General features: G+C 42.9%; 2 protein-coding genes across 8 annotated transcripts in view; one reads left to right on the top strand and one right to left on the bottom strand.

The window, feature by feature from the left end:
- Positions 1-2,885, bottom strand: part of c11.1 (maestro heat like repeat family protein c11.1) — a 235,084-nt gene extending 232,199 nt beyond the window's left edge. For both annotated transcript variants that reach the window (XM_037428500.2, XM_075878112.1), the window contains exons 1-2: positions 2,745-2,885; positions 1,172-1,263 (exon numbers count right to left, since the gene is read on the bottom strand). In XM_037428500.2, coding sequence (XP_037284397.2) covers positions 1,172-1,214 — 43 coding nt within the window. In that variant the 5' untranslated portion in view covers positions 1,215-1,263; positions 2,745-2,885. The remainder of the gene's footprint in view (positions 1-1,171; positions 1,264-2,744) is intronic.
- Positions 2,886-3,029: 144 nt separating this feature from the next.
- Positions 3,030-21,295, top strand: part of Herp (Homocysteine-induced endoplasmic reticulum protein) — a 57,193-nt gene continuing 38,927 nt past the window's right edge. Inside the window, exons 1-6 of one of the 6 annotated variants that reach the window (XM_075878115.1) lie at positions 3,062-3,189; positions 3,976-4,043; positions 4,130-4,298; positions 7,828-7,905; positions 10,418-10,585; positions 10,998-11,081. In XM_075878115.1, the coding sequence (XP_075734230.1) occupies positions 4,158-4,298; positions 7,828-7,905; positions 10,418-10,585; positions 10,998-11,081 (471 nt within the window). In that variant the 5' untranslated portion in view covers positions 3,062-3,189; positions 3,976-4,043; positions 4,130-4,157. Of the gene's footprint in view, positions 3,265-3,975; positions 4,044-4,129; positions 4,299-7,827; positions 7,906-10,417; positions 10,586-10,997; positions 11,082-21,295 lie in introns of all 6 variants that reach the window. The other 5 variants (XM_075878113.1, XM_075878114.1, XM_037428498.2 and 2 more) reach the window with 5 other exon arrangements.

The raw sequence follows: 21,295 nt of genomic DNA, 5'->3' as shown, positions 1-21,295 counted from the left end.
AAAGCAGTATTCTGAATAATACAAGAATATTTATTTTAGGCCAGACATTGCTACAACTAGGAATGCAAAGATACACTTTGTTGGTCACATGCCAAGCCTTTGCTGCAGCATTCAATTTAAGTTCGTTAGTATGAGCAGCATACTTACAGCAGTGCTCATCAACAAGCTTGTATTCTGAGACCTTAGGTTGGTGATGCCAGGGCACTGCTTCTTCTGCTTTGAAGTTTCCTTGAAGGCTGCATTATGCTAGCAGGGCATTTCCATACATAGTTAGAACACAGTATAGAGATTTTTTTTTCATGTTATCAAAGCTTGCTATCACTGTCAGTGTCTTGCACTTGGGTCAAAACTTCAAATGTTTGTGACATTGCAGCAACGCATACTTGTGAACATAAAGTGAATGCTGCTGTGACGACAAAATAAATTTCAAGTTTTGACCTAAGCGCAAGACACTGACAAAGATAGCAAGCTTTGATAACATAAATGAAATCTCCATACTGTGTTCTCACTATGTATGGATATGCCTTTCTAACATGATGCAGCCTTCAAGGAAACTTTTAAGCAAAAGAAGCAGTGTCCTGGCACCATCAACCGAGCGCCTCAGAATACTAGCTTGACGACAAGCGTTGCCGAACGTGTGGCAGGTGACACACCTCAATGAGGCACAAGATGAGAGCAACTTGAGGCTAGCTCCCAGTGAAATACTCGGTAACATGAACCTGATGCTTAGTGCCATAATGATAGGAGTTGTGAATGCACACTGCAGATCAGCAGAACTGCTAGTATGTTTAGTGGCACAACACCCATGCCACTAAAGGAAGGCAAAACACTGCCCTGGCTCTGCCACTAAGGTGATTGAGTGCAGCGTTAATGGTGCATCCACTTGTTTTTGCAACAAAACAAACACTGCATTTCTGAAGACTCTCTGCACAGCTGTGCCAATAATACTGGAAACACGTGACAATGGCAATGATGCAAGCATATCTTGAGTGCCTGTGTAATTTCCATCATAAGAGACCTTTCTACAGCCACAAAGACAACCTAGATTTAACTCTCTATAATACAGTGCATTTTTTTATGGCAAGTAATCAGCACATCAGGTAGAAGCATCTTGCAGGACTAGACGGCTATGCATTTTCACAGAATGATCAATATCATAGTGAAAACATACCATCAACCTGGCCACCGGTCTTGAAAGAAGCATCAATGACCATCTTCGATCCTTTTACCTCTATGTTTGCTTGATGCTGGTCAGTGAGATGGCTGAAAAAGCACACAATATAGTATTAAATACAAACTATAAGCTGACAAGTTGATATCCAAGTAATTAAGGGTGCACTTACTCAAGTATACAGTTTCTAACTGTCTATTTTTTTAAAGCAGCCCAATAAAAGAAAAGCTAGCAGGAAATAAATCTCTTTACATTATTGCAAAAAACAAGCACATTACAATGTTGCCAAATGAAATGACTGCGAAATGCCTCAGATTAGACAAAATTATATTTAAGTAGCGACTGTGAGCCACAGTACCCAGAAGTATATGAGAGCTGAATGTGTAAAAAAGCAAAAGACAGGAGGTTGCAGGAAGTCATTTGGAGTATCATTAGGAAGAGTCCCAGCTCACACAAATTTGGGGAGTTATAACTAGCCTTGTCGCTATGAATCCAGAAATAACATAATTATGTTTCGAATCTGTGCACAAGTGTGTGTGACTTAACAGACATGTTCTTTGCTATCAATTATGCTGTCTGCGCTCCAACTGTTTAATGCTTGCCAGATTAGAATAACTACAATTTTGACGGCTACTATCAATCATTTCTAAGTAGTAGTATTGTGTGTTATGTACCACACGCATGTGATTGTGCTGTGCAGTGAATGCTTGTATGGTGCTGAATGCTAGTCAGGTGACGTTTCTTGTAACATTACCTTTTGCCACAAGCATCACGACAATCTTGCGTTGTTGCACAAATAAAAACGAAAAATGATGGACGCGGGGATTAACCAACCTACTTAGCATAATTAGGATAAGGGTAGATTAATTAATACTCCAGGTTATGACCTTTCATGCATAAGAAAAAAAAACTGCATGTATATTATAGTACAACAGCATATTCGCGGCCCACCCGTTAAGCTGTCAGTGAGTTAAACTTCATATACAAATGGCCCTTTGTCCAAACCATCCACAGCATGCAGTAGAGGTTTGCTAGCATGGAAAGCAGCTGGGGATATCGGAGCCCTCCAAAGCACCACCATCATATGGGCTTCAGAGAATGCATTAAGGTTACAAATGTAGTATACCGACAGCATTACTTGAAATACCTATTTCAGCGCAATAGTTATAAGTCAGCTGAAAAGCACACTAAAATGATTCCCTGCGATCACTCATGCAGCGTATGTGCAACACTATCCCAACACCAAGCAGCTCATGTCGGTTTCTATTTTAGACAGTTAACGTAAACAACTTCAGTTAAAGGAAACTAGGCGATCAAAAAGGGTCAGCAAGAAGCTAAACTACTATCAAGTTTTGGAGACACGCCTCCTTTAACAAGACAGTCTCCCACCAAAGTTTTTCTAGACACGTATACACTCATTACTTTTATTAAACCTCGGGTCAGCAGGAAGGCTCAATCGCTGCTTTCACTTTGACATGCGAAAGCAGGGACAGAAAGCAGGCATGGAAATATAATGTCTGGGGTGCTGTAACCGCAACCTGCGCACCGGTAACACATTATTTAACACACTTACAAGACTTTCGCTGTTGCATTCGTAGTACCAACACGACCTTCGAAGATAAGGCATCCTCACTGATCAATTATTTTAACGCACGTGAAATAAAAAGCAAATGCAAGGGTGCAAATATCACACTTATAGCAACAAACAACCGGAGCCTCCAACAGCCGCACAGTCTTCGATATGCAAACATGTAAACGTAAACTAGCGCCTCCTCTGTGCTGCGTAAACCGCGGCTACAGCGGCGCCATGGGTGGCGGTGTTGTTGGTTGCGTGGCGAGAGTATGCGCTACCCTCGTTGCAAGATACCCACCAATGAGTGAACGACAAATCTTCGGCTCTTGCAGAACACTCGAGGGGGGTTGGGACGATTTTGTTTGAGCGGTGTGTGATTTTGCTGCTTTATGCATACGAAAATTCTCGTGGACTGTGATCATCGCTCATATTCAGACAGTACAAGGTACGTGCATGATCACTTCTTCTTCAGCACGCGATCACGGACAGGTGCAGTCAGCAATTCAGGATCGCCGCGGAGGTTTGGTCAATAATTGATTCTTGCCTTTTCTCCCGACTGAGATTTTGCCACGCGTTGAGGAGCTTGTTAGACGACAGTAACTGTTACTCTAATCATTTTTGTCGACTTACGCTCTAGCTGTGTGAAAGTCTAACCCTTGAAAAGTGTTCTCGCCTTCGAGGTCACCCACAGTGCATTTTACGTAGGGTAGCAGCTTTGTTATGCGCGATTTATTACTGCGTGGTGCTCTCCGGCGCTTATATTTTTACGTCATACGTGATAATTGTTTTTAGGTAATAGGAGTGATGCGGCTTCCAATTTGCCGAAGATTTGTATTTGATTCACTGGCGGGTATCTTGCAAATTGTGCGTAGTGCGCGAAGGGTTCTAATACTGAAGACGATTATATAGGCGCCCGCAACAAAAACTGTCGGATGCAAGATAATGCTACAACGCGAGCTTTCTTAAAAAAAACAAAAAAACAATAGCAGTGCTTCTTGCTGAGATGTTTGTCGCAGCACTTAGCGATAAGCGCTCAAGCGGCACATCATCACTTGGTAAGCATTTCGTCTTGTTGCGGGCCGCATCGCGCGCTTGATGTTTTACGCGAAGATGAGACCTGCTTCTATTGTAAAGTTCTTTGAATTACAATGTTGATTGCGTGCTTCCAGGGCATTACGTGGGCCAGCTGCGGAATAAGTATTGTGTGCATTTCTCGTTTCTGAAACTGCAGAATTGTTTATTGGAATCGACCTTTGCATGAACACTTCGCAGCTCGCACTTGGAAACCAGGAAACAAGCGTAAACTATCACCTGTGTCCTTGTCGTGCGTCAAGGAAACACTTTTGTATTTGTTTTGTGTGCATGTAAGTACGTGTGTTTTACAGGGGGCAAGCATTGCGGAGAAGCGCATTTATGGCTGCTCAAAATATGAGCACTTGCCTTGTGATTCGGGCGCCTAACCAAAAATTTGGAGACCAACAGGTTTATTGTTCCTTGGACTGGTCCGTGCAACAGCTCAAGCAGCACCTTTCCAATGTCTACCCAAACAAACCTGTAAGTTAATCTATCAAATTAGCATGTGATAGGTGAAGCAACAGTACACAATACCAACACTCGCAAAATAATTCGTATGTAGATGCTCAAGTTCATAACTTTGCGTTGCACTTATGTGGGTTGTATACAAGTCAAAGTATTGTTAGCCATCCAGTTCTTCATTATCACCATGTATGCATGCTCATTCTCTAATTTCATGACTTTATGCTTTAATCACATTATCACTTTGCCTTATTTTCAGAAACAGTGTTGTGACCTTGCCTTCTTTCGTGAAGAACTTCTACATGACGTTCGTGATTTCTGTATATTATTCATAGTTCCACATTGTATGCGAGTGACAACAACGTATTGAACAGCTAGGTCTTGAGGGATTTGGGGGGTGAGCGGTTTGTAGGCTCACTTTGCTCAAAATGAGTGCTGATAAACAAATTTTTCTTGAAAGCAGCTTATGTGCTTGTGCAAAATTTTTTTGAGTGGGTGGTTGGCAAACTCCACTAGCAGTACTGGTTCCGTAATTTCTAGCAGTTTGTTATGCTCATTTGTATGCTAGTTGCATCCACTCTTATGTTCACCTCATCCTGTTCATGCTTGACCACTGGCCAAGCATGAAAAGGCATAGGCATTGCTATAAAATACTGGCTTGAATAGCTGTATGTGTCGTAATGTAATGTGTGCTGATTGATTGTGAATGGCCTAGAGTAAATATAAGACCTGTTTTATAGGTTGAGTTTAGCTGGGCAATGGATATTTCAGTTTAAATCTGTCAATAGCTTATACAAATGAAAACAGCCAGTTTAAATGCACTGCTAGTCACCTAATTCATGTGTGTTTAGGATAACAGAGCTAACACCACAGTACTTATGTAGATCAATAGCAAGGCAAACATATTGTAACTTTTATGTAACTGAGCAAAGTTACCATTGAGAAGAATCTTTTATTTTCTATCAATTGAGATTGTGTAAAAAGAACCTCAATTTAATTTTTTTTTTTTCACCTTTTGCCTGCAAATAACCCGGTTCATTCTTTCACTAAACTCATTTTCACACATCTACATTACAAGCTTGTGTTTCCCAGACGATTTCAACACTTAAAGTTTGTGAGGTTTGAGTCTATACACCTACTTCTTGAACCTCAAGGTTGCACTGAAAGGGGGGTGAAATACATTTGACACCTTGTTATCTAAACAGCAAAGCTTAGTTTTCATCTTGCCAAGCATTGCTGTTGACTGTGCTGATAAGGTTAAGTTTCTTTTCAACCTTCATAGGCGTTTCGCTCAATATTGTAGATCAGAAATGTATTTAGAAATGTTCGATAGTGAGCAGGAGCAAATGGACAGGTTCAAGTGTGAACTTTGGCATCTTTATTGTAATGTTGGATATTCATGCAAGAAAGTGCACCTTTTTTCATTGAAACCATTTTTCAGTTGTAGCTTGTTTTTGTCTGCTGTATATCCTCATCAGTGCACTTAAAACAGTGTGTAGTTTTATAATGATGCAATGTTTATAAATATTGCATAGAGTATGATGACATGTCCTTATTTTGTAATATAGGCCACTCATGACATTTCTCTTTCGAAAGGTTTGTATTCTGCCTTTTTTTATGCAAGTGAGTTCTATATATCTTTTTATGAGAAGCGTGTTGTCGGAGATAGCAGACGAAGAAGGAGTGATCGTGGGTTGCTGTCTCTTCAGCGAGCGCTAAGAAGTGCGTGCACCACTAGTGTCATCATGTACAGTTGGTGTGTTCCTTTTTGTTGTACTGGCTCCTCGGGCGAACTTCGACGACATTGAATTTTCTCACACGAGAAGGGGCTTTTGACGCAAACATATTCACCGGTAGGCATGTCTTCTTAATTATTGGTGAAGCATGCCTGCCTTTGCATGTTGCGCACACCAACCTCTGCCGGCTTTCATTTGCGTGGTGGCCCTTCTTAGGGTACGGATAGCACTGCATAAATTTAGCCAGAAGGTGTTTTTTTTTTTTTTTTTTTTTCAAGTATGGTCAGGGTAGCGCTCCATGCCTCTGTATCGTGTTCTGCAGACTTGCAAAAGAAGCAGTCTTGTGCTTGCTTCAATTCTCCCGGTAGGTGTAGGACTGATGGCACATGTTTTCCGTGGTTGTCGTTGGGTTTGATAGAGGGCATCGATGGAGCACACTGCTCTCTTGTTTCGAGCTCTGTGCATATTGTTCAATTTTCTTGCAATACATTGTGGGTACCTCCACTGAAGCAGATGTTTCCGCACCTTGTGCTTCTTCATGGCGACATCCATGACTGTGTAACGCAACGACGATTTCTTGTGTCAAGGCTTGAAATAAAATGTCGTATAGCATTTCTGAAAAACTGCTCGTTGGGACATCTAAAATCTTGAGGCAGCAGACGTTCAGCTGGACTGCATCATAAAGCTAGTGTAGTACCCTTGTATCCAATGAAGACATCACCGGTGGAAGTTCATGAAGAGCTCTGAAGTGCTGCTGTATAATCCTGCCCTTGTCCCCGAACCGCTGTTTCAACAGCTGGATGGCACTGTCATAGCACGCTTTCGTTGTTGGTAGCCCGGCAATCGCAGCTGTGGCTTCACCTACCAGATAGTTGCGAAGGTAGTGAAATTTGTTTGTAGTGCTCAGGGATGGGATCGTGTGAACAGCTCCATTGTAAACGCTCCCAAAACAATGTTCATTGACACATCAACATGAAACGGCTTGATCGTCAGCATTGGGAGATGCGGTCCGAAGTTCTGGGATGCAGCTGTGATTGGGGCAGGCAACGTGTTGGTCGAAGTAGAGGTCTACCGTGCATTGCTGTGGCTGAGCTCTTGTTTCAAGCGCCTGATCCTCATAATGCGCAACAGACTCTTACTCATTTTACAGTTCCTCGACCGGAATCACGTCCTTGATATCGGCATTGACGTTTTGAAGCTCGCCGCGGCTTGCGAAAACCTTGTCTATGACTTTGCTGAACGTGGTCTGGTCGTCGCTCTCACTTTCCAAATGCATTGTAGCCTCATTCTTGATTTTCATTAATTGCCTGCATCGAGCTGCATTTGAGTTTCAGGTAGTCCATGTCGTTGATAATCATGGCTTACTTGCTTGTAATGTAGCGGTTCCGCTCATTGCTTCCTTAGGTGCGGTTCTGACGAGGATTAGGTTGCTCCAGCTGTGGTTTCTAGTAGAAACTGATAGTTGCTGTCACTCGTTGCCCACTTTCTTGGGAGCCGCTCATTTTCTCTTGGGTTTCATTAAAGGCGTTCTGTTGCTTGTCTCACAAATCCGTCTTTCTGGCCGTGCTTCACGTGAAGGCTGGCGTTCCGTAACTTCTGCGATTCATAAAATGGCCACAACTTTACCTTAAGAGTGGTGTTGTCAACTTTTGCGTCATGCTATCATAATGTGCCATTATGTTCCTCATGCATATCAAATGTTGCAACAGACATGTGAATGTTGAGGCACATTGAAAACTCAATAGGGCAAAGTTTAATCAATCTTTAAAGAAGCATCCATGAAAAATTGAAATTTTTACTCTCTCATGCAGAGGCCAGAAGATCAGAAGCTGATCTATTCAGGACAGCTCCTAGAAAATGAAATAGCCTTGAAAGATGTGTTTCGCATGGTGAGTTTATGATAGTTTTTAAATATTCAATACAAGAGTACTACAAGCAGGCTGCATAGCAACACAACAGAAGTTGTGTTTGAGGGTGAGAATCGCCATTTAACTGCTTAAATGTGTATGTGGTATGGTGATTGCCTGTTTTTTTTTTTTAGCATGTGTCATTTATTCTGTTTTCTCTTGTTTTGTTTTTTCATATTTATTGTCTCGATTGCTTTTATGTCTCTTGTATATATGTACCAATAGTAGATGCTGTAGTGTACCATTTGTTTAAAAGGGACAGCTGCACCCTGTTAAAATTGTGTATATGAGTCAAAAGGCTATTTAACGGGAAATGTTTATAAGGGAACATTAATAATGGAGGTAAATTTTCAGCAAGCCTCAGTAATAATATTTTCATTTAATGACTTAGTTACATGAGCACCAGCTGGGGGGGGGGGGGGTGCCAAAGGGACACTATCCCCCCTCAAGCTACATGAGCACCCCCCCTCCCCTCTTGAGGCCACATCAGTGCCCCCCTCTCCCGCCTTGATGCAAGACAGGGTTGCACCCCCTAAGGCAAAGTCCTGTCGATGGCCATGCTTAATTTATGTACATGTCTTGGCGGGATCAAATCCCGGCTGCGGTGTCTGCATTTTTTATGGGAGCAAAAATAAGACTGGTGTACTCGGATATCAGGTGCACGTTAGAGAACCCCAGGTGGTCAAAATTTCCAGAGCCTGGGCCCCACTATGGCGTCCCTCATAATCATATCGTGGCTTCGGGACGTTAAACCCGAGGTATTAATATAAGTATAATCTCATTACAACAGACCTCCATAGTGAACAGGATTTTAGTTTGTTGCAAAAGGAGTACGTGAAATCTAAGTACTGTTACAACAGACTTTTATAGAGTTTCCTGAAAATGCACTAGAGGGAACTCTGGTGGAAATGTTTATGGAAGCTGCAACGCATGGAGCTTCAGCGAGCATGGGAATCCTGGGTAGTACACAGATTTGCCGGGTCTTCATACTTTACGTTCCTTTTGGCTTTGCGTGTCCTGAAGCTCCTTTGTCACGAAACAACAATCGACCAATGTTTGTTCTTTCCCTCGAAACAAAACCAAAAGCAGCAGTAAACGAAGCCACAAGTGCGATTCACCATCCTCAAGTACAAGACTAGGTAAATCCGTGTACTACCCATCATTTCATGGAGGAAGGAAACAACCGAGAGGCCCTGACGTCACTTGCTGTGAAGCCGAAAGTCAGCCATATTGATTGCACAAATTCTTTTCAATCGTTTACGTACGAATGTGAAGCAGAAGGCTCGACTTTCTCTAGCTTGGTAAGCACCTGGGCTGCGCAGCGCACATTTTGTGACAATTCGAAACCAATGGAACAGCGTTCAACACTCTTGGCCAACACGATACCGTTGGCGAAATCATTTCCTCCTACTATTACACAGCAATTAACAGCTTGCCGACAACGAAGCAAGTACTAGAGAACGCGGGCTAGATGCACTGACTATGGTGGGTGTGGTGTCAATGTTTTCACAACATTTATGTTTAAGCACTCTAGAGACAACACGATCAGCCGTGCACTGCCTTATATGGTTGCATTTCCTCGCTCATGCGACCGACGCGGCGCCTGGTCACCAGGCCCATATTCCACGTAAAAAATCACCGCTGTAAGTATTGTGCAACCGCAGAGACCTTGTGCACGTTAAAGTGACACTCGAACACAGTTGTTCTAATGCCAAAGGGGCGAGCATAGCAAGCGAAGCAGAAAAGGTGTCTTAATATGCATGTGCAAGCTGTTACTGCACACATATCAAACGCGAAACTACATATGTGCACATGACGTCCTCAGCACAAATTTTTTGTCTGTTGTCACAAGCTGGAACACTCCACAACCTTCACTGACCTGCAAGAAGTTCATCGTGGTTCTGTTTTGTCATGGTGCCCTAACGCAATTTCGTTAAACACTTTACCTTGTCCATCGCACGGCACATGAACATGCGCGCTTTGTGCCCCTACAGCAGGCAAAAGCTTCTACGGGCTGCGCTCTCAACACGAAAAAACAGTGCGGAAAGTATACCGGAGCGGCGGGGTTCTCTTACAGCAGTGTTTTGTAGAGTTACATTAGATCGGATCTAAATGAGTTGACTGCCAGCCTCACTTCATATATCAACGCCGTTACTACGCACGAGCTTTGTTGTGGTCATCTACTGTGGCCATGCCGCAAGAAACTTGGTTAATTAGCAAGTGCATGTTTACTACAATTAATATTGCTCCTAAAAATGCTAGCCTTGCTTTGTAAAACATTCGAATATGTTGCTATCGCATGCATTGCTGCGTCCTTTTTGGAGAAACTGTGGCTTCTTTAAAAGGCATGATATTAACCGTACTTTCCGTGCAGTAAGCCGGCAGTGCTAGTTAAAACACCCTATGATCGAGACGAAGTGTAGTCATCAGCTGTCAGTGTTCAGTGGCTGTTATCGTATGCCGCCCATCACACAATACCATTTGCTACCCATAGCACACCCATTCACATGGAAAAGGAAATCCCGCGCTCAAACAAGGATGCGCCTCCCATACACCCACAATTCACAACAGACAAGCAGACGCTGCAGTGGCACTTAAGTTCCGTCGCCTGGCAGAGCTTGACGTCACACTCACAATGTTACCAATAATTCTGGCAAGCCAGGTGAGCGTTTTGAGGCAATCTATGAAATTTATTTGAAAACAATTTGCGAAACTCTCATGCCTCTAATTTGGCATAAAGGGGGAAACGTGCTTACGAATGCACCCACTGAATTTTATTAAGATCCATTTACCTTGGACAAATCACCGGAGTTGGCCTTTAGGTAGTATTTCAAAATGATAATTTTTAAAATGGGGAGGGGGGGGGGGCATCTTTGGAATATAATATTCTTGCATACGCAGTGTCAAACGCAGTACTAAGTATCAGTAAATGACTGATTGTGAGTTATCCTGGACAGCTTGCACACAGTCTATTGTGTGTTTCTTTTTCATTCGGGATGATTCTTTAGTCTAGTAGAGCTGTTTATTTCTGGAATTACCTTCATAATGTGTTTTGTTATTGCTTTTTAATGCAGGATCTTGGAAAGACTCACATTCTTCACCTAGTTTGCAGAACAGCTGGAGATTCTTCTGATGATTCACATTCTCCCATTTCTCATGTATGAATTTTTCTCTATTTACTGTTTGTTCTATTGCAGAAACTATATCTTAGTATTTTAGGTTCAGAAAGAGCAGCCAAATGCACTTTATTATTAGTTGCATGCATGTACACCCATGAGGAAATACTGCATTCTATTATTAGGTTGCATGCATGTACACTCATGAGGAAATGTATACGGGCCACGGGAGTGCTCGCCAAAACGAGTCGAACTGTCATCTGCCACTGGGGCACTTGATGTCAATAGGCGCAGCAATGCACGGGCTTGTTCTATCATGTAGTCTGGTGCCTTTGTCTAACATGGCTGTGGTGCCTGTTGATTAAGCATGAACTGGGCGTCGATTTCTCTGCTCCATCGCATCTGCAATGGTTTTACAATAATGGCAACTGTGCTGACTTGTGCCTACAGCACACATCACTTTATTTCTTTTTTCATTTATCACATGGTGCACTATTTTCATCGATGCCTTTGAATGGCTCGAGCAAAATAAAGTAGAACCTCATTAATACATTTCTAATAAAAAACTTCTGCAGATAAACGTACGATCCAAATCCAGCAAAAGTTGAGGCTGAGAAGTTTATGTAGAGGTGTAAGGGCAAAAAACATTTATTTCTCAAAAAACATAATTTTCTGTTGCTGCCTCTCAACCTTGGGCAAGAAAAGCTTCTTCAGCACACGTTGTAGACCCCCTTGTCCGAATTTTCATAGTTTTTCGGGCAAAAGAAGCTTTCTAAGGCTTCTAGTCCAGCAAGGGCTTCGGCGAAGTTAGCAGGTCAGCGCACGCTTTCGTGCTAACCGCTGTCATCTGGTGCCTCATCCCCCACCTCCTTAGCTGCGTCGCCCCCCATTACCTCCATGACAATCTCGGCGACACTTTGCGGCTCACAAGCCAGAACATTGTCGCCTGTCGAGACAAACTCGGCGAAGGGTGCATTGACGCTGGTGGAGGAGAACGCTTCACAGACGTCGGACTTTGCCCAAGCGGTGCTGCGAAAAACACCATTACCTGCGCCCCGATCGACACGCCGGCTGTAAATGGGTAGTGCAAAGGGTAGTGCGTTCGCAAGCGAACGGTCATATGCCCTCCCCGTTCATTGTTCTTGAGGTGCGGTTTTCTGAATATCGACAACCTGGCAAGCTGGTAAGCTCCTTCCTTCAATCCAACCTCGCTTCAGAAAAGTAGGAAGCTCATAAAAACGAACTGCGGATACGATCCGAAAGATTTTTCAGTTATTTCGGCGTACTGCAACTAGCAATTCAAGTGAAAGCGAGCATCGCATGACGTGTTCGAGGCAAGCACTCCGACAAGCATTCTGTAACGCCTAAATGCGTGAAACTTGGGCATACACATGATGCCAAAGCGATGAAGTGCATACACAAGCAATCTACTTAGGATCATTGGTACAAAGTTTGCTTTATCGGGCACGAATAGCCGTGGCGATTTTCGCCTTTGCAGGTGCATTTTTAATCAATCTCTCACTTCTTGTGCATTGTACTATTTTATTATGCATGCTAGAATGGTTCTCTTGATGGTTGTTATTCGTTTGTATATACGGCTAATGAGGATACATGTGTGTACACTTTCTCGGTGTACAACGAAAGGCAAAACTGAAGCCTCTGAGATAGCTCCGGGAATTGCGGAGACCAATGGCAAGAAAAACCTGATTTTGGTTGCGATAATTCTGTGATTTACCTGTGTGACATACTTGTTCGCATTTCCTAATTAACGCCGGAACTTAGAGCTTTTAAAGCCCTACGTGCGTAATGCTGTGTATTGGCGACAACTTCATATTATCAGTGGTCGTGGCATGTGCGAGGTTTATCGCACGCGTCGCCTAGCTTTGTAATCAATTACCACGGTTCTCCGTCAAGGCAACTCAAACAATTTCAGGAGACCTCCGTTATCACACTTTCTTGTGTGAATGGCTGTGGAGAACGCAAGTAATTCGCTTATCCAACACATTCGCAACGGCCTGCATCCAGCGCTCTCGCCGTTCTGCTTCACAAAAACTGCGGAAGTTAGTAAAACTGTAGTCCTTTATGTCCGTGGCAATTCACAATGCAATAGTAGCGTCGACTGGGGTCTCTTATTGTAGAGCGCGTAACTGTTGCGTCAGCTCTTGTTTTCGCCGTCATTCTGGCAAGTGAACTAGCAAGCACTTCACAGCGGTTCGGTGACACATCCGAATAGCGGAAAGACATTTGTAGCTCTTTTTTCAAAGTGTTCAGTGTGCAAATACACCTAATATTTAACTCGATCATTGTTTCAAATGCTGTATTGCACCTGGTTGCGCAGCAATTGCAAGGGAGTCGGACTTTACACTATTCAAAACTGCATCGAAAAGTGGCGCTGTGTATTTGCAAAACTCCAGAGTCTGACGTTTGAGCACACGCCACAGGGTCATCTTTACTGCGCTCTGTATCCTCCAGTGCTAGCTGTTGCCGAAAACCACACTTCCTAGAATAATTGCTAATCATTTCACTCATCACACTTTCCCAAGTAGTGCTCAAGTAGTGCAAGGGCTCACGCTTTCTCGACACCATGCTTGACGCAACTGTCTGGAGTCTCGAACTACTGAGCAACGTGCAGCCTCACACAGGTCCCAGCCTGCATATGCCTTTTTTTTCTCTTTGAAGTTGACAATCACTGACGACGATCTCATTGGGCGACGCTTATTTCTGGTGGAGATTTCCTTGCAGAGTTTCAGACACCCAGATAACACAGAGGGGCACGCATCTTTCACTAATGAGCGGGGAAGGGAATTACTGGAGAGAGGTGCATCGTGTTTGCATCTTTACCACTGAAAGGTGTGTGGCTAACATACTTAAATGGGCGTGGCTTTGTAAATCTTTTAAAGAAAGAACACGATGACAGAATCCATCTGTGCGTGAGACGCGGTTGAGAGAGGAGGCAGATGTAGTGAAAGTGAGAAATATGCACGGTGCATTGTGTAGCAGAGGCAGCACATTCATCTTGTGCCAAAGCGTGGCAAACTGGAGGTGACCGACAGCGCATCCATTCTTTGTGCCACATTGTTAGCTCTAGTGTTCTCCTGGCTGTTGTAGCCATGGGTCTGAACAAAAAAGTGTGCGGGACGAGCAAAGAAACCTCAGTTGCTGCGCAGACTTCACAAACACGCGAGAGGGGTTTTTTTTGCAGACCTGAATGAGAATTTTTGCCCGCGAAACGTATCATACAACCACAGTTTGCTGCAATACCGAATGTTGCTGCTGAATAATCATATTTTTCGGGAACACATTAAGCGGAACGTAGGAACACATAGCTCTATGGGGGGCATTTCTAGTTTCCGCGAGTTCAAGCGTAGGAGCCGGGAAATCGTATTAAGCAGGAACATATCAATGAGGTTCTACCGTATTGTGTTTTTTTATGTGGCATTAAATTATCACAAACAGTTCCCGTAGTTGCTGCCACATTACTTTGGGACCTCCTGGTGCTGTGTATATATTATGTGAGCTCTTTTTTTTTTTGTACTCATGTACTCAGCAATGAATAAACTTGAACTAAACTTGAATAAACATATGGAAGCATGCCATATTAAGGTGCAATAAATAAAAAAAAAATAAAGCAGTGTGCTCGGAGTGTGCGAGCCACCTAGCTGCGACCATGGTGCAGAGAAAGCGACACTGACTTGATGTTCTGTCGACAAGCACTATAATCATATTTGGCAAAGCTGCATGACGGCAAGCAGATATAATAGGACACGCATGCACACCACTGCTCTTAGAGCTCTCTCGACAACAGGCGCCAGCACATCAATGCAATTTGGCACGCACTCCCAGGGTCTGTATACTTTTGCTATATGTTCCAAAATATCAAGTTGTACAAATATAATGTTCATTCTATGCGTATACAGTTGAAATATGTTGTAAGCTAGTTGGTGTATCACTGTCATACCGGGTACCAAGTGCAAGCATTTCACACAGGAAGTCTGCCTTTAAAATTGAATATAATTGGATTGTGTGGTTGCCTTCTAGGGATTACATCAGAAGGTTTCATTTTACAAGATGTTGAAGAGGTTGTATTGAGTGAGGATAGGGGGTGGGAAGTTGTTGTGTAGGTGAAGTATGCAGGAATCGTACTAAAATTGCCATATTATTAGGGGTGTGCGAATATTCAAAATTTTTAATGGTGCTTGCTATTCAATTCGATTCGCACTGGAATTTTTACTATTCGAACTTACCCCAAGACAAAGTAGTCGACGTCAGATGACCCCTTCAGATCTTTAGTATGCTTCACCTCATCAGTTTTTTGCGCTGCAGCAAAGCTGCCTTTTAGGCTCCTTTGTGGTCGAAATTTTTAAAGACAAATACAATCAACGTCCAATTAAGAATGATGCCTTCAGATTTTTTGTATTCTTCACCTCATCAGTATCGTATTGCAGAAAAGCTGCCTTTTAACCCTGTAATGCCTGAATTATGCAACTGCTGAGCAAAATGGAAATTGTTTTAATTTTCCAGCTTTAAATAGTAACCTTTAAATGATGCCACAACTAAATTATCTAAAATGCAACTTTAATGCATACTTATGTGTAGGTTGCAAATTCTTCGTGTGCCACAGAAGCGAGGACCTTGCAACAAAAAACGCACTTCAGAACTAGGTAACATGTTGTGTGCCACCTCTTGAGTGCATGCACACCAAATAAACAAAATTATTGAAGATAGATCGTAAGTCACCAAGGCGAGAAAAAAGGAATTTGGATCTGTTGCATGTGCTTCGCGCTTTCCACCATCAGCTTCAATACAATTGGTCCTAGCCTAAAACACCTTAGACGAGACAGTGCTAAAGTTTCATGCTGAAAGCTACATGCCTCATGAGTACTTGACAGCCGGCATTAAAGGTGGAACGCATTTGGTTACTTACTTGCTCGGAGTTTTTTGGTATGTCACAAATTCGCGACATCTGGCAGTAAATGGTTAAGCTCAGTTCTGGTCTCATCTGTATTGGCTCGAGAAAACACTGGTTCAAACATGAAGATGATAGATGTGGCAGAGGTAAATGTGGGGGCTCAATTAATGCTGTTTTGGACCTGAAATTTGGGCAGGAAGTACGAAAAATCGGGTACCGAAGATTTTTAGCATTTAGATTTAAAGGTTTCTTGTATGTTGATGTCTACAAGCATATTTAAAAATTCTAACTCGACGGGAGTACACCCAAGTCCACCACATCAGTTGCGCTTCCACAGAAGTTTAAAGAGGTGTAGAGGCTGAGGATATACCTTTGTCTTTCACGTGTGAAGTGTTCTCGGCAGCAACTTGATTGCACCAAATCATGTACTGCTAAATGCAGCCTTTGCATTGCCTCATTTTTGATAAAACAACTATGCAACACCATCCTGCCAGTACTTCATCATTCTACTGAAAAGAAACACTTTCATGTTGCTACATCTCGTAAGAATATGCTTAGGAATCCTCTTCAACTTTATTTTCCCATAATTTAGTCTCGAACTATTTGAAAAGTATCCTAGAAATATTTGAGAAACAATCAATTCGATCCGCATTCACACTTTAATATTCGAATTTGCTTCGCACCCAAAATTTCGCTTTTTGGACACCTCTACATATTATATCTATGCATGCATGTGCATGCACACATGCACAACAGTCTGTCCTGGCAAACTCCAGCCAAGCTACAGTGATTGAAATTGGGCGGAAAGGTACCATAGTTGGAACATTTTGTCAGCCACTACAGTGAACAGATCTCTGAATTTCTCATTTTGCATTAATTGCTTTTTATAATTCTGTAAGCTCATTTGCCAAATTATGCGTTAGCTATGAAAGCATCATGCTAAATCATTTCCATGCCACTACATCTTTCCTTTTTTTTTTTACTGCATTTTCCAAGTTATGGTGCAAAACTGTAATAATGGTGTTCGCTGAGCATGTGCAACAGCAGCGCTTTCAAAAAAATGTTTGATCATACTTTTTATGATTGCTTTAGGCAAGGTGCAACGCTCTGGAATGCAGCATCTCATGATCATTTGCTTATATCTAGTAACAGCTGAACCAGTGCCACGTAGTTAGGCTTTTTTTTTTTTTTTAAGAAACATGCATGAATTCTGCATCCTTATATTTGTGGCGAACCTTTGAAACACTGCTGTAAATAAGCTATGAACTATTGGATTTGACGTTTTTAATTATGATATTTTTGTACATTCAAGCTTTGATGATTGCACAAGTAATTAAAGTATTTAATTAAAGTAGTAAAGTAATTAAAGTATTCATTTTCACTGGTAAAGCGATCAATGCCAAAACAAATGTAACTTGTTCAAGGCAGTGGTGACAAAACAGTGTTCCCACTAGTGTATCTTGTTTTTTCACATAGATTTGCCTCTGTTCACTTGGACACGTGGTGTATAACGTGCACATGTTTTATTACACTCATATAAGGGTAACACTTTTTTTTTTCGCGATTTTTCATGTTTCTGTCGATCCATTTTTCGGTTCCAAGTTTTTGGCTGTGCATCTTTGGAATTCTTTTTTGGGAAAGTGGTGGTGCTGTCAATTTTGCAATACATTGATACACACAGGCATTTACACCATGCACACGGTGCCAGTCTAGCACTTGTTACTGATTGGGGTGGATATACCTGTCACTTTTAAAGCTTTTTGTTTTTGTCAGCTATGTTAAAAAGTGCCACACAGAATATTTTGTGCTGGGGCATGCACATTCTTTTTTACTTTTTATATTTTAGATTGTGAATTTGGAGTGCAGCTCTCACATGAGTACGGCCCTAATTTGAGTTTTTGCGGTACATTGCTGAAATATTGCTTGGTTTTTTGTTCAGCCTATATACGAAGTACCATTCACGGAGCGTTCTACCCTAAGAGTGTTTGAAATGGGTTCAGTAATGAAAGAGGTACTGTTGCAAAGCCATCATGCAAGGAGATTAGCTGCTCTGTTTGCAGCAAAGGCTTGCCGCATCGCCTTGACCAGCATTCATAATTGTTCAAATTTCTTCGCTGACTTTTTTCTAGTAGAACGCAAAAGCCCAAGTCATTTTTATGTGACAATTGCTACCTTCTCTTCTTTCCTTTTTTTTGTTAAGTACAGCGCAGTTAAAAAGACCCTGAAACGGTTTTGCGGATTTTCTACAAACACATTGTGCCGGTAGACCATCTCTCAAGGGTTATTTAAAGACCGATTTGAGCTTTCTGCATAAACTGTGTAATTTATTACAATATTTACAAATGCGAATTTCTGCAGATCTGTGCAGATCATTGTAACTAGGTTAAACACATTTTCAACCACCCATTCACAAAGTGAGATGTTCTGGCCACTTGACGAGGTCAGAGCACGTCAGTAGCCACATCACCGTGGCTGCTGCTCTGATTGGCTCTAATGGCTTGTAGAATGCACGGAAGTAAGATAGGCTGGTAGGGTAGTGGCACCTGTCGGCGCAGAAATGAACCACTCAGCGATCTTCGTCTCTGTTGCCAGACGGCATGTGTGCTGCCGAGTGCACTATGTGATGACTTCAGAGACTGCGCACAACCTGTCGGTGTGCTGTCTCGGAAGTCTAGACTGGTAAAAGTTTAAATCTTCAAGCGCGCTCATGAGGGCTCTGCGATCGCCAGCGTTCCTCATGAGTTGACGAGCCCAGGCAGAGGTGAAAAGGAGGGTATAATTGTCCATAGCGGCCTTGGTACACGGCGTGTCACTAAATTTGCGAGGCGAATGGTTTGATAATGCTCTAGCCTAAACGCTGACGAAACTTCGAAAAACCGTTTCAGGGTCTCTTTAATTTCCAATAAAAATGTTGTACACTTCTGACATGGGAACTTATACATATTTACAGACCCATACTTACAGACCCAGGCACACAGACATCTCTAGAGGAGCAGGCGAACACTTTTACACTATATCCAGTTCCGCTAATTACACGCCATCCTTCCTGGCATACAAACAGACAACCGAAAAAGAAAAACTACCCGTAACCGGTGGCCTAGATAAGCCGTACAACGGTCCCTTGACACTCCAAGAGTTAAGCACAGTGCTTTCGGCGGGAAAAAAGACAGCAGTCGGTCCAGACGGAATTCATTACGCAATGCTCGCGCGCCTGTCTCAAGCTGCCATGCAAACATTAATAAAGTTTTTCAACATGATTTGGAAAACTGGCAAAATGCCCGCAAACTGGAAAATGGCAACCATAGTATCATTTCTAAAGGCTGGAAAACCACCGACTTTACCGGGTAGCTATAGACCCATAAAGAAAGCAACAGAATACCAATCAAGAAGGGTGTAAGGCAGGGGGACACAATTTCCCCAATGCTATTTACCGCGTGCTTACAGGAGGTTTTCAGAAGCCTAGAATGGGAACAGTTAGGGATAAGAGTCAATGGAGAATACCTTAGTAACCTGCGCTTCGCCGATGACATTGCATTGCTGAGTAACTCGGGGGACGAATTGCAACTCATGATTACGGAGCTAGACAAGGAGAGCAGAAAGGTGGGTCTTAAAATTAATCTGCAGAAAACGAAAGTAATGTACAACAACCTCGGCAAGGAGCAGCACTTCGAGATAGGTAATAGTGCACTTGAAGTTGTAAAAGACTATGTCTACTTAGGGCAGGTAATAACCGCAGAGCCGAACCACGAGACTGAAGTAACTAGAAGAATAAGAATGGGGTGCAGCACATTTGGCAAGCACTCTCAAATTATGACAGGTAGTTTGCCACTATCCCTCAAGAGGAAGGTATGTAACAGCTGTATCTTGCCGGTACTTAGCTACGGAGCAGAAACCTGGAGACTTACAAAGAGGGTTCAGCTTAAATTGAGGACGACGCAGCGAGCAATGGAAAGAAAAATGGTAGGTGTAACCTTAAGAGACAAGAAGAGAGCAGAGTGGATTAGGGAACAAACGGGGGTTAAGGATATCATAGCTGAAATCAAGAAGAAGAAATGGACATGGGCAGGGCATGTAGCGCGTAGACAGGATAACCGCTGGTCATTAAGGGTAACTGACTGGATTCCCAGAGAAGGGAAGCGGGTTAGGGGGAGACAGAAGGTTAGGTGGGCAGATGAGATTAAGAAGTTTGCGGGTATAAATTGGCAGCAGCAAGCACAGGACCGGGTTAACTGGCGGAACATGGGAGAGGCCTTTGTCCTGCAGTGGACGTAGTCAGGCTGATGATGATGATAGACCCATAGCACTTACAAGCTGTATGGCAAAAGCATATGAAAGCCTAATAAACAGAAGACTAACATACACCCTTGAAGTAGACAACCTACTAGATGATCATCAGTGTGGGTATAAGAAAGGCCATTCAACGATCGATCATCTTGTTCGTCTCGAATACACAGTGCGTGAGGCCTTCTTGCACAGGCAACACTGCCTAGCAGTGTTTTTTGACCTGGAGAAGGCCAACGACACCACGTGGAGGTGCGGTATACTGAGAGACCTGGCAAATCTCGGAATACGCGGAAGAATGCTTAATAACTTCTCTGACTTTCTATCAAACCGAAACTTCCAGGTACGGTTGGGCTCCACACTATCGCGGGTTTTTGTCCAAAAAAATGGTGTGCCGCAGGGTTGCGTGTTGAGCACTACACTGTTCGTAGTCAAAATGAATTCAGTTGATGAAGTAATCCCACCCTCCATCATGCACTCATTATATGTTGACGATCTTCAGATAGCATGTCGGGCCTCAAGCATATCCACATGTGAAAGGCAGCTGCAGGTAACCATCAACAAACTGACCAAATGGGCAGATCAAAATGGCTTTCGCTTTTCTACCCGGAAAACCGTTACCCTACTTTTCTCACAAAAGTGTGGCTTGTATCCGGACCCTGTTCTTAAAATCAACAACAGTGTACTGCCACTCAAGTCAGAACACCAGTTCCTAGGCCTAGTCTTTGACAGGAAACTAAACTTCATTTCCCACATGAATTACACAAAAAAGAAAGCAAACAAAGCGCTCAACATTCTGAAAATACTATCGTGGAAACACTGGGGTGCCGATCGAGTCTGCCTTTTACGCATATACCGCTCGATCGTGCGCAGCATACTTGACTACGGCAGCGTTATTTACGGTTCAGCCAGAAAATCTTACCTCAAATGTCTTGACCCAATACATCATCATGGATTGCGCTTGGCGACTGGAGCGTATAGAACCTCACCTGTCCAGAGCTTATATGCTGAGAGCAACGAGCCGTGCCTAGAACAAAGAAGAGCACTACATACTGTATCCTATGTT

The sequence above is a fragment of the Rhipicephalus microplus genome, chromosome X (genome assembly GCF_043290135.1).
Source record: "Rhipicephalus microplus isolate Deutch F79 chromosome X, USDA_Rmic, whole genome shotgun sequence".
Taxonomy (NCBI): Eukaryota; Metazoa; Arthropoda; class Arachnida; order Ixodida; family Ixodidae; genus Rhipicephalus; species Rhipicephalus microplus.
The sequence above is the reverse complement of the archived record's forward strand: the minus strand, read 5'-3'. Positions and strand labels throughout refer to the sequence as shown.